Source organism: Globicephala melas, chromosome 7 (assembly GCF_963455315.2).
Source record: "Globicephala melas chromosome 7, mGloMel1.2, whole genome shotgun sequence".
NCBI lineage: Eukaryota > Metazoa > Chordata > Mammalia > Artiodactyla > Delphinidae > Globicephala > Globicephala melas.
Genome location: NC_083320.1, coordinates 33,898,569 through 33,913,366, shown reverse-complemented (window position 1 = coordinate 33,913,366; position 14,798 = coordinate 33,898,569). Strand labels below are relative to the sequence as shown.

General features: G+C 34.7%; 1 protein-coding gene across 1 annotated transcript in view; it reads right to left on the bottom strand.

Annotated features, from left to right (window-relative positions):
• C2CD6 (C2 calcium dependent domain containing 6) overlaps positions 1-14,798 on the bottom strand; it is a 146,773-nt gene that overhangs the window by 83,287 nt on the left and 48,688 nt on the right. Inside the window, 4 exon segments of the mRNA XM_060302051.1 lie at positions 458-501; positions 2,305-2,371; positions 4,201-4,306; positions 13,108-13,254. Of these exon segments, the coding sequence (XP_060158034.1) occupies positions 458-501; positions 2,305-2,371; positions 4,201-4,306; positions 13,108-13,254 (364 nt within the window).

Genomic DNA, 14,798 nt, shown 5'->3' with positions numbered 1-14,798 from the left:
AGCTAAAAAGCAAATAATATTATATGAACTCTATTTCTATTTATAAAATATAGACTATTACTTTGGAGATTATACATTACAGAGAATACACAGCTGTATTATAGAGAAAAAGTAAAGAATGTAGTTAGGTCTGTGGCATCCATTTCTAAGTGCAGAACTTTATGCTTTCTTTTACTTGTTTCCCCGCTTCTGTTCATAAACACCTTTTGTCCCCTATATTCATATGTACTTTAAAATGTTACTATTTGATACTGAAACTTCCCTTTTAATAGCGTAATTTAAATTAAATAAATCGTGTAACACTGTACAGATATTGTTGTAACAGAAATAACCATGAAAACTTGAATAACTTCTTGAGTGCTTTCTTCTTTCCATCTATAAATATTTCTCCATTTACAAATATTTCATCCCTTTATAAAATAGTAACTATTCGAAGTTCTCTTTCAAGTTCCCTTACCTCACTTGGAAGAGTTTCAGCTACTTCCTTTATAAGAAGGATATCTGTTAAGAAATTCATAGAAGTATTTTATTATATATAAAAATAAACATTATTTATATGCATTAATAAAATAGTACAGTTTTTCTCACCAAGAATAAGAGCAATTTAAATCAAAGCAGTTATTCAAACATAAACACTACATATTTAGTAAAAACAGGCTGATGAATCTCTGGGAAGATGGAGGAGTAAATGAACAAGTGTGGAGATGAAGTGAAAACATGTATAAAATGATAAGATTTCAGATCCCTCAATATAAGACAGAAAAACAGGCATGTACTATATTTTACTAAAAGTCAAGAGGAAATAAAAATAAATCCCAGATGGTCAGTGATAAGGTTGGGATTGGAAAAAAAGAGTAAAGTTGTATGTAACCAGAAAAAATAGGACCATTCAAGAGAGGCTAACTGAAGCACTTGTAAAGTTTTCCTAGAAATATAAAGAATACGTATTTAGCAAACAAAAAAGAAAATTCTAAAAGGGAAAGGGAATAAATAATTGAGATACAAAGGGATGCATAAGTCTAGTAAAAAAAAATTATTAAGGTCATTATTAGCTGCATGACTGCTGTCAGCTCATTTTTCTGAGGCTTGGTTTTCTCACATGTAAAATAGATTAGTGATAGCTTATCTTATAGGTATGTTACAAGTATATACAATGGGAGCAGCAATGTGGTTAAATGCTTGAGTTCTTGGGTCAAATAGACTAGGTTCAAATTAATGGCTGTGTCACCTCTCATTGACTTAATCCTCAGTTTTCTCATCTGTAAATATGTAGATAAATAATAATAGCACCCTCGACTGACTGCTCTGAGTACTGAGTTACATAATCCAAGTAATGTGCCTGGAACTCAGTGATCAGTAAATGTTAGCTGTAACTACAGGGAGCCACTCGAATGCCAAAAGGAAATAAGTCACTAGAGGATCCAATGGGACTTGAAATAAACTCCGTGGATAAGTGAAAAAAAGTAAAAAAAAAAAAAAATAGTAACCACCAGTGTGTGAGAGAGGTTAACCTCCAATATTCAACAGCAATATTGAAGAGGGAAGTTGTGATTCTCCTACAACCTAAAACTCTTTCAGTGAAAGAGTAGATTAAAGATGAAATAGCTCTGCTAGGCTGGTTGATCCTCAGAGGTTAAGAAATGAATATATCAAAGCCTGAGGTAGCTGGGGAAGTAGAATTAGAGAAGTAACCTGTGGCCAGTCTTATAAAAATAAATCATTAATCCACACCAGCAGAATCCAAGATTTTAAAGATAGAGTATTATGCATCTATTTTAACTTACTTTCTAAATGAATCTCTTAAGAGAGATTTTTCTTAAAGACTGCATGAACAGTATCTTCTATTAATTAAATATCTTACTGATAATTTGTGCAAAGTTCTCACATTTAATGTTAATTTAATTTCCTGTCCTGCTCTCTCTCCTCCTCCCTTTCTCTTACACACACACACACACGCACGTGCATACACACATCCTCCACATAAAAAAGACCAATAGCTCTACAGTTAACAATGTTTAACAAAAATACCTTGTCATAGATTATAGGTAAGATTTAACATTTTCCTTGCTCTTAAAGAGGAAAGGACTATTAAAAATAAAAATAACTCTTAATTGGGTCTAAGTATTTTCTTTGGAGTGTTACAAAATAAATACTATATACCAAAACTATAATGAAATGTATTTTTATTCCCTAACAAAAAATGAAGTATACTTAAAGCAGATTGCTAGTTTTCTTTTTGTGATATAACCACCCTGTTTTAATTATCTTAATAATAAATACAAAAAGGTAAATTAGTTTCTTAACCTGATGTTACGGTATCTGTAGGTCTCTCTTCCAATTGGCTTTCAAGTATCTCATTGGTATTACTTTCCTAGAAGAAAAAAACATATTGGAGAAATGTTTAAAGAGCTAAATTATTTTTTCCTGCTTTCATAACTTTTTAAAATACTTTTAAAAAATTTACAGAAGACAAGAAGAATATGGGTTTGTGAGAAAAGCAAACAGTACTGTTTTAAAGAGAGGCACACCCTGGCTAGGAGTTAATGGTCCAGGAAGAGAAGACCCAAGAATTGATAGAGTTTCCGAATGATGAATGCATGACAGAAAAAGATTACAAGACAAATGACATAATGTTTAACTTCAAGTGGTATAAGAGGATACCCCCGGGAAACAGATCACTTTTTTATTGGAATACATTATGGTCTATCAGTTGCAAAGTGATGTGGATCTTTATAAAATTCCAAGAAGAATTATAAGGTGGAGTGACCACTGGCTCTTATAAAATACTGATTTTTCAATAAGAACCCAAAGTTCAGAGTCCCTTTAATGAAAAGCCCTGCAAAATTTTCCTAAAATACTAATTCTGTATTAGCAAATGCTAATCAATTTATTTTATCACAGCACAATCCTGCCCAATTATCTCAGAGGCATTGAAAAACATGAATATATCAATATGTTATGACTACCATTTCAAAGCTGTGATTTTAGTCAATGTTTTATCTATTCACTGAAATCCCTATGAATCTTTTACTGCCAGGTCAAAATGTATAGATTAGATAGTACTTCTAAATAGTAAATCTTACTTTTATATCTGATAAGGGTCTAGTATCCAAAATATATAAAGAACTCTTACAACTCAACAATAAAAATACAAATAGCCTAATTAAAAAATCAGCAAAAGATATGAATAAAAATTTATTCAGAGAAGATATACAAACGGCCAGTATTCACACAAAAAGATGTTCACATCATTGGTCATTAAAGAAATGCAAATCAAAACCACAATGAAATACCACTTCAAACCCACTAGGATGGCCATAATTAAATTTTTTTTAAAAAGGAAAATAACAAGTGTTGTAGGAGATATGGCACCCTCATGCATTGCTGGTTAAATGTAAAATTGTGCAGCTGCTGTGGCAAACAGTTTGGTAGTTTCTGAAAAAGTTAACAGAATTATGATATGATCCAGCAATTCCACTCCTAAGTATATACCCAAGAGAATTAAAAACATACATGCACACAAAAACTGCACATGAATGTTCATAGCAGCATTATACATAATAGCTAAAAAGTGGAAACAACCAAATGTCCATCAACTGATGAGTAGATAAAAAAATGTAGTATATCCAAACAATGAAATATTATTTGGCAATGAAATGAAATGAAGTATCGATACATGCTACAATAGTGATGAACCTTAAAAACACTATACTAAGTGAAAGAATCAAGTCACAAAGGACCATATATTGTATGATTCCATTTATATGAAATATCTAGAACAAGAAAATCTTTAGAGATATAAAGTACATTAGTTGTCATCTAGGGCTAGCAGGGCATGAGGGGTTTGGAGGGTATAGGCTAAGAGGTATGGGGTTTCTTTTTGGGGTGATGATAATGTTCTCTGATTGTAGCAATGGAAGCACAACTCTGTCAATATACTTAGGGTCACTGAATTGTACACTTTAAATGGATGAACTGTATAGTATGTGAATTATATCTCAACAAAGCTGTTAAAAACTAAACCTTATAAATTATTAATCAATATTTATTGAATGTCACATTATCAAAATAGGAACGTGCATGAACTATGAGTAGCATTTTATAGAGAGAGAACAAATAAACAATATCTGATCATTATTTTTACTTATCGTAATTTTAAACTAAAAATCTATGTATGGAAGAATGTATTATGTCAATTACCTTAGTTTCTTTACGTTCCAATCTTGGGGTAAGAACTCCTTCTAAATAGCTAGCTTTTTCTATCCATGTACTCAGACGTCTATATTCTTTTTTCATTTTTTCTAGCCTAAAGAAAAATCAGTTACAGATTTAAAAAGTGACAGAAGAATATATATGGTATGAAGCAAAGAACAACACATACAGTATAATACATTTATAAAAAGTCCTTAAAGACGAAAACCAACAATATATTGTTTAAGGACACATAGGAAAAGGAATGATTACAACAAAAATCAGGATAGTAGTTACCTGGGGAGAGTTGGGGAGAGGGATGTAATCTCATAAGGGCACACAAAACACATTATAATATTGGTAATGTTGTATTTCTTAACTCGAATTGTAAATATCTAGGCAATGGTCTCATTATCTTTATTTAAGTTATACATACATATTTAAGAAATTATTCTATATATATTGCTCTCATTTAAACTATATATACATATTTTATAAATTATTCAACACATATATGATATCCTCTGCAATAAAACAAATGAAAAGATAGGAATTTAGTTTTTAATCCAAATTTCAAAAGGCTTTCATAATCTAAAAATATAATCGACAAGAATTAAATGGAAAAGAGGAAATGTTTCTCAATTCATTTCATTAGGACACTATGACCTTGACAATAAAGCATAACAAGGACATTACAAAGAAGGAAAATTAGTCTAATCTCATTCACAAACATAGATGCAAATGTTACAAATAAAATATAATTTTAGTACAAAAAATGTAGTGGTATAAGGAAAAGATAATATACCATGAACCAGTTGGCTTTATCCCAGGAATATAAGGATATTTTGACATTAATAACAGAATGTTTAATTTAAATACAATTTAACAGATTAAAAGAGAAAAATAATTTGGCAAAATCCAACATCCATTCATGATTAAAATAGAAAACTCTTAGAAAACTAGGAACAGAATGGGATAATTTACTTAATCTGGTATAGGACATCAACCAAAAAACCTATATAAATAATGTGCTTGACTATTAAATGCTAGAAGCATTGCCATGAAAGATCCGGAACAAAACAAAGATGTCCACCCTCACCATTTATAACAGACATTGACTGGAGCTTCCAGCCAGCATAGAATGACAAGAAAACAAAACTAAAGATTAAGGATTGGGAACAAAGAAAGAAAATTGTTATTACTTGTAGATGATATGATTGTGTAAATAAATTCCCCCAAATGAAACCACAAATAAGTTATTATGAATATGAAAGTTTAGCTAAAAAGGAAAATTCCAAGAAGATGATGAAAGCAGAAGTAGCATAGTTTTTGAATCCTCCCAAATATCTACATAAAAACATTCAGAGTATCTAGGTAGCAAACACAAAAACTTACAGGCAACATTTACAAAACCATGTGACAAGGTTTCCCTATTAACCCCATATACATAAAACCTTCATGGTATCAGTGAATATATGGGAGAAAGCAACAGGTATAAAAGGGGCATCTGATGAATGTGAGAATAAGAGAACCCCAAAGAGCCAACAGGTGGTCACAAGAAAGCACAGCCAGCCAGCCTGAGAATAGCAGTTGAAACTGGGAGGGTTTTACTCATTCCAATAGTGGGTGAGTACAAACCATTCATGATAAGAATTAAAGGACTGGAGTAGTCTAACCACTGAGAATGCTCAAAACTGACCAGCCAGGTCTCTACTTAGGGACAGGGCCTCAGAAAACCTTGAAAGAAGGTCACTGTATATTTAAACACCAAATAAAAACTTCAGAAGTGGGAGCTCTGTGAAGCTAGAAAAGCTTTCGGAACCAAGCTTCTACAAAAAATTCAGGAAAATTAATTTCATATAAAATTGAGCAACAGAGAATTATCAGGGCCAAATTCCAAAGTAGTTATAAGAAGATAATAAGGATCAAAATAACATTCTTAGATTGCAGAAACACACAACAAAGATACATGGGAGTCAGTGAGCAGAAGGAGGAGAGGGGGACCCATTCTGCTAGGAAGAAGGGGGTTGGGTGGTGCTGCCACTCAAGAGAAGGCAGAGCAACAGCCATTGCTGTCACTGGAAGCCAAAGAAGTCGAGGTTCTGCAGGTGGAGCTCAGGGAGCCACTCTGAATGGAGAAGCATTATAAGGATCCAGGTGTGTTCTACTAAGCCAAGAACTGAAGAAATTTGTGGATTCCAGTCCAAGATGGTGAAGAGGCTCCTGAACTCATTCATCTCCTCTCAGAGATACACCAAATCTATAGTTGTACAAGGACCAATTCCTGCTGAAAGAAATCCAGAAATAGCTGAGCAACTCCTAAACACTGGACGAATGAGAAAATACCCAGAGCAAATGGGTAGGAAAGGTTGAGACACACTCTCATCATAAACCTAACCCTGGCACCATGTCATACAATTGAGAAGGAACTTCCAATTCCCAGCATCTCTTTGAGGAGAGAAAGGTTCGGACCCCACAATGAGTGCTCCAACTTTCAAGACTGCCACTTGAGGGACAGGGCCCCAAAACACCTAGCTAGGTCACACCTAGCTTGTGACCATGAGATCCTCAAGGTTAAAACAAAATAGAAATAGTTCTTAATGGGTTCTCTAGGACTTGCCATGGTTATTTGCCAAGGGCTCAGCACAGAGTAGGCAAAAACTGTCCATCTCCCAGTCTTTCCCCAAGAGAAGCCCACTCACATTCTGTAAAAGTTAATGTTTGAGGGTCAGGCTTCTAATTTAGCATGCTTCTAGGGGCTGACTGCAATCCTCCCTGGAAACCAGGGAAGCCAGCAGACACTGCATCTCTCTTCTCCCTCTAGCCTGATCCAGATCACCAGTATCTCCAAGGAAATGTTTGTAGATACAACTGGCACCCCGGATTCTGTGGCTGCCACCCAAGGCACAGGCCCCCAGATTGCCTGATGTCACAGTCAACAGGGTTTGCAGTTACCAGTCTACAGGACTATAGTACACAAAGAAGCAGTTTTAATGGGTGCAGGTGCACCACCAACCCTGTGACTATACAAACAGGCCCAGCACAGAGGGAAGAGGAAAAAAAAGTCTTCCAGTTTGTCCCTGAAAGGGCTCTAACTACATACTTTCCCAGCATCTGCCTGGGGGTTCAGCTTCCAATCAGCCTGAATCTAGGTGCTGACTGAGATCTCCCCTTTGGGATACTGACAAGTCTTGACACGCCCTCAACTATTGGGAGGGTGACTAAGAACAAACAAGGTGACTTGGACCATCACAAAGGTTAGAGGGACAACCAAGAACTTGGGCTGGGCTGATGGTAAGGTTCCTTTCCTACAATGAGGCCACAACATCAAAACTTAGAGAGGTGGTTGTTTTATCTAATGTTCAGAAACCAACACAGAGAGTCAAGGAAAACGAAGTAAGAGAGGAATAAGTCTTAAGCAAAGGAATAAAATAAAACTCCAGAAACATAAGTTCCAAACAAAAGAACAAGATAAAACTCTAGAAACAGACATTAATGAAGCAGAGATAAGTGACTTACCTGATAATGAATTCAGAATAATGGTCATAAAGATGCCCATCAAGGTCAGAAGAAAAATGTATGAACAAAGTGAGAATTTCAACAAAGAGATAGAAAATATAAGAAAGTACCAAAGAGAAATCACAGAGCTGAAGAATACAATAACTGAACAAATGATATGACTAGCCAGAAGGGGTTAATACCCAAAATATATAAACAGCTCATATAACTCAATATCAAAAAACAAACAACCCAGTCAAAAAATGGGCAGAAGACCTGAGTAGACATTTTTCCAAAGAAGATATACAGATGGCTAACACACACACACAAAATGCTTAATATCACTATCAGAGAAATACAAATCAAAACAACGAGATATCTCTTCACACCTGTTAGAATGGCTATCATCAAATAGTTTACAAATAACAGACGTTGGTGAGGATGTGGAGAAAAGGGAACCCTTTCACACTGTTGGTGGGAATATAAATTGGTGAAGCCACTATGGAAAACAATATGGGGGGTCCCAAAAAAACTAAAAATAGAACTACCATATGATCCAGCAATTCCACTCCTGAGTATAAATCAGAAAAAATGAAAAGCCTAATTCGAATAGATACATGCACTTCAATGTTCACAGCAGCACTATTTACAACAGCCAAGATATAGAAGCAACTCAAGTGTCCATCAACAGAAGAATGGACAAAAAAAGATTTATTCATACACACAATGGAATATTACTCAGCCATAAAAAAGAATGAAATTCTGCCATTTGCAGCAACATAGGTGGACCTAGAGAATATTATGCTTAGAGAAATAAATCAGAAAGAGAAAGACAAATACTGTATGATATCACTTATTTGTAGAATCTAAAAAATAAAATGAATGTACCTAGCAAAACAGAAACAGACTCACAGATACAGAAAACAAACTAGTGGCTACCAGTGGGGAGAGGGAAGAAGAGAGGGGCAAAATAGGGGTATGTAATTAAAGGATACAAACTACTATGTATAAAATGGATAAGCAATAAGGATACATTGTACATTACTGGGAATTATAGCCATTATTTTGTAATAACTTTTTAAAATTTAATTAAAAAAAATTTTTTTGGCCATGCCACACAGCATGCAGGATCTTAGTTCCCCAACCAGGGATTGAACCTGCATCCCCTGCAATGGAAGCATGGAGTCTTAACCACTGGACCACCAGGGAAGTCCCTGTAATAACTTCTAATGAAGTATAATTTATAAAAATACTGAATCACTATGCTGTAGACCTGAAACTAACATAATATTGTAAATCAACTATACTTCAATTAAAGAATTCATTGTCAAACATCAAAAAAAAAGGAATCAGCTGTGTTTCAGAAAGAGAAATTAAGGAAACAATCCCATTTCCAATCACATCAAAAAGAATAAAATACCTAGGAATAAATTTAACTAAGGAGGTCAATGACCTGTATTTGGAAAACTATAAGATACTGATGAAAGAAATTGAAGATGATATGAACAAATAGAAAAATATACTTTGCTCATGGGTTGGAAGAATTAGTATTTTTTAAAATGACCATACTACCCAAGGCAATCTACAGATTCAATGCAATCCCTATCAAAATAACAATGACATTTTTCACAGAACTAGAACAAATAATTCTAAAATTTGTATGGAAACACAAAAGTCCCTTATTACCCAAACAATCTTGAGAAAGAAGAACAAAGCTGGAGATACGACACTCCCTGATTTCAAACTACAATACAAAGTTACAGTAATTAAAATAGTATGGTACTGGCACAAAAACAGACACATAAATCAATAGAACAGACTTAAGAGCTCAGAAGAGAACCCATACTTACATGATCAATTAATTTATGACAAAGGAGGCAAGAACATACAATGGGGGAAAGACAGTCTCTTTAGTAAATCATGCTGGGAATACTGGACAGCTACATACAAAACAATCAAATGGGACTACTTTCTCATACCACATACAAAAAATAAACAAATGGATTAAAGACATAAATGTCAGACCTGAAACCATAAAACTCTGGAAGTAAACACAGGCAGTACACTCTCTGACATTGGTCTTAGTGATATTTTCTTGGATATGTCTCCTCCAACAAGGGAAACAAAAGCAAAAATAAACAAATAAGACCTAATTAAACTTCCAACTTTTGCACAGCAAAGGAAACCATCAACAAAATGTAAAGCCAACTTACTGAATGGGAGAAAGTATTTTCAAACAATATGATAAGGGGTTATTATCCAAAATATACAAAGAACTCATACAATTCAACATCAAAAAAGCAAACAATCTGAGAAAAAAATTGGCAAAGGACCTAAACATACACATTTCCAAAGAAAACATACTGATGGTCAACAGACATAAAAAGAGGCTCAACATCAGTAATCATCAGGGAAATGCAAATCTAAACCACAATCAGATATCACCTCACAGAATGTCAGAATAGGTATTATCAAAAGACAACAAATAACAAGTGTTGGTGAGGGTGTGGAGAAAAGGGAACCCTCCTGCACTGTTGATAGGAATGTAAATTGGGGCAGCCACTATGGAAAACAGTATGGAGGTTCTTCAAGAGATTATAAATGGAACTACCATACAATCTAGCAATTCCACTTCTGGGTATTTTTCCAAAGAAAACACAAACACTAATTTAAATAGATATATGCATCCCTATGTTCACTGCAGCATTATTCACAATAGCCAAGATACAAAAGCAACCTAAGTGCCCACTGATAGATGAATGGATAAAGAAGATGTGGGGTGTGTGTGTATATATATATATATATATATATATATATATATATACACACACACACACACACACACACACACATGCAATGGTGTATCATAAGCCATAAAAAGAATGAAATCTTGCCATTTGCAACAAAAAAGGTACAGCGCTAACTGAAACAAGTCAGGCATAGAAAGACAAGTACTGTATGATTTCACTTATATGTGGAATTTAAAATTCAAAACAGATGAAGAAACAAATCAGAGACAGAATCATAGACAAACAGAACAAACAGAGTGGAGGGGAGTGGAAGAGGAGTGAAATAGGTAAGGGAAATTAAGAGGTACAAACCTCCGGTCACAAAATAAACGGATCACGGGGATGAAATGTAAAGCATGGGGAATATAGTCAAAAATAATGTAATACCTTTGCTGACAGATGGTAACTAGACTTATCATGGTGATCATTTTGTAATTTATAGAAATGTTAAGTCACTGTGTTGTGCACCAGGAACAATATAGTGTTGTAGGTCAATAATACTTCAAAAAATGAAAGAACAAGCTCATAGAAAAAAGAGATCAGATTTGGGGTTACCTGAGGCAGGGGGTGAGGAAAGGGGAATTGGATGAAGGTGGTCAAAAGGTACATACTTCCAGTTGTAAGATAAATAAGTACTAGGCATTCAGTGTACAACATGATTAACATAATTAGCACTGCTATAGGTTATATATGAAAGCTGTTATGAGAGTAAATCCTAAGAGATCTCATCACAAGGAAAAATCTTTTTTCTTTTTCTTTTATTTTGAATCTATATGAGATCATGGATATTTGGTAATCTTATCATGATAATCACTTCATGATGTATGTAAGTCAAATCATTAAGTACTGCTTAAACTTATACAGTGCTGTGTGTCAATTATATCTCAATAAAACTGAAATAAAAATAAATAAATATTATGTGGAATCTAAAAAATGGTACAAATGAACTTATTTACAAAACAGGAATAGAGTCACAAATGTAGAAAACAAACTTATGGTTACCAGAGGGGAGGGGGGAGAGAGAGAAATTGGGAGATTGTGATTGACATATATACACTACTATGTATAAAACAGATAACTAGCAAGGACCTATTGTATATAGCACAAGGAACTCTACTCAATACTCTGTAATGACCTATACGGGAAAAGAACCTAAAAAAGAGTGGATATATGTATTTATATAACTGACTCACTTCGCTGTACACCTGAAACTAACACAACATAAATCAACTATACTCCAATAAAAATAAATAAATAAATAAATGTTATTGAAAGAATAAAACATAGGACTAGGAGAAAAGGGGGTTCCTTGATCACTCAACTCAATGTTTATGAATTAATTTATAAGTTTGAGTAAAATATGCATATACATAAACACCATTTTTAAAATTTTAGGAGTTCTGTTTCTGGCAATGATGGAATCGATTATTTCAGACCATCTCACTGCACAACTGAAAAAGCTGACAAAGTATTTTAAAATTTTTTCTTTGGAAGCATCAGTCAGTTATAAAGGCAGCAAGAATTTGCAAATCCAAGATGCCAGACAGAAAGGAAGTCTGGAGACTCTGAGCCCATAATTTGGAGCCATTTTCCTTCAAGGCATTTGAGGTGGACAAGAGTTAAGAGCTTTGAGAGAAATATGTAAGAATGAGGGAACAAAAACCAGAGTTCAGCCCCTGTTAAGGATGAGAAGCCATGGTAAGCACCTAGGCTTTCAGTTGGGGCCCTAGAGGGCTATACCCCAAGAATAAGTGCCTCCTTAACTATTGTACCCTGGTTGCCTCTCACTAGTCCCGGCCTTGATGTTAAGAATAAGAGTAAACCAAAAAAAGACTAATGCCCACAGGAACTAGAGCCCAAATCATTTCAGTCTCACCTCAATTGAATTAAGGTGATCTGGCATTGCTAGTGTTCCTAGGCTAGCTGGCTGCCAGATGCAAATGTATGTATTAGCTGTAAAAATATATAGTCAAGAGCCTCAAATCAGTTCTACAGATTTTCAAATACAATATTTGGCACTTGATGAAAACAACTAGGCATATGAGAACATAAGATTTGACTAAAAACTCTGAGAAAAAAACCAACAATAGGTATAGACTTATAGGAAATCCAAATAACCAAGTTATCAGAGATGAACTTTGAAATACAATGATTAATATGTTCAAAGAATTAAAAGATAAGACTGAGGGTTTTGGTAGAGAAGTGGAACTATGAAGTAAATGAAAATTCCATAACAAAAGGAAATAACTGAGATTAAGAACTCAATTGGCTTAACAGTAGATAAGAGACAAAGAAGAAAGAACCAATGATTATAAGACAGGTCAGAAGAAAATATCTAAAGCATAGAGATAAAAGATGGGAAATACAGAAAAGAGTATAAGAGACCTATAGACTATATTGTTGAGTGAAGAGGCAGAGAAAGTATTATACTTTCTCCCATATTAATATGTTCTCACCCCTTTTCTTGCCAGATCATTGACTTTTTAAAACAAACACTGAACCCATAATATCATCATGATGAAGGTTTCTGGACCAATAGCAAGCCTATGTCTCAAAGGAAAAGTTAATATATAAATAACACATAAATAAGATGAAAATCTTTTTGTTTTGTTTTGTTTTTGGTTTTTACCTTGCCCGGGGTTGTTGCTGAAGTTTTTCAAGTCGTACTACAGATGGCTGGTTGGATTGGGATGCTGTAGTTGGCACCCCAACCGAAACATTCAGGTCTGGGGATAAGAATGCTGGATATTCTATTGGTTGTGGTATAATAACATTTCTGGAAAATGGTAATAAAGTTAAAATTATACAAAAGTCCACTTCTAAAATCAGTGTTAGCTATCACTTTTGAATCACTCTCTTTTACACTGTAAGCTCACCTATCCATATTGGACCACTAGAGGATAGAGCTAGGAAAGAAGACAGAAGGCAGAAATACTGAGAGAGTGACCTCTTGGGTACTCTTACTACTAAGATCATGGGTAGCAGAGATGGGAAAGAAGAGAAGGACCTGAAGTTCTAAGGAGAATTAGAAAGTGTTTGAGCCCAGACCTCTCTCCCTATCTCTAGATCCAAATCTCTATCTCATGGCTCAGTCAAGTTGACACAAAAAACTAACCATCACAAGTCCACCCCTTGTCAACTTGGTATCCATAAACATCTTACAACATGCTTAATCTCCAAATGAAAACAATAACAAGGTCATAATTAACCTTACATGATACAACTCTCCTGTATACATACAGCCAAAACTCACTAGCCCCTTCCCCAGAAAAGGATGTAAAGTCGTTGAGTGATGTTTACTCTTCTCCTTAATATCCTGAAACTTAAATAACTATGATGTAAGGTTAACAATACTTAAATATTATGATATAAAGGAAATATATATTATGTTATGTGATAAGGAGATGAGAGGGAAGAAAAACATATATATAAATATTTTTTCCAGGTCACTGAGTAAATGGGCCAGAGTAGCACATCCAAAGGAATATGTTGCCTCCAAAACCCAAGAGGCCCATTAGGTGTTATGCCTCTTTTTTTGGTTGTAGGAGAGCCCAGATACAACAACTTACCCTTCACCTCAGCAGGAATATCTTGACAAGCCCCATACCTGGATCCCTAAAATTTCACTGAGGTAGAAAGCCCTCGAATTTTATCAGACTTATTTCCCACCTTCAGACATGCAAATATCTTATCAATAAGTCTAGAATAGTGCCACTTGCTCACTAGGTCCAATCAGCATAATGTCATTACTGTAAGGGTGAGTGTGATATCTTATATAAGAGAAAGTAATCAAGATTCCTGTCTACTATATTATGACATAGGGCTGGAGAGTGATGTATCTCTGAGGTAGGACAGTGAAGGTATACTGCTGGCCTTGCCTGTGGAAATAAAACTGTTTTGGATGGTCTTTACTAACAAGTATGGAGAAAAAAGCATTTGCCAGATCAAGAGATGCATATCAGGTACCAGGGGGTGTGTTAATTTGCTCAAGCAATGAAACTGCAAACTGGTACAGCAGCTGCATTTGGAGTCACCACCTGGTTAAGCTTACAATAATCTACTGTCATTCTCCAAGATACATCTCTTTTCTGCACAGGCCAGATAAGTGAGTTGAATGGGGTTGTGATGGAAACCACCATCCCTGCACCTTTCAAATCCCTATGGTGGCACTAATCTCTGAAATCCTTCCAGGTATTGCTTTTGGTTTACTCTTAGTGGTAGCTCTAGTGGCTTCCATTTAGTCTTTTCCACCGTAATATCCCTCATTCCACAGGACAGGGAAGGTATTCACCAACTGTTGAATACATATATTCTAATTAT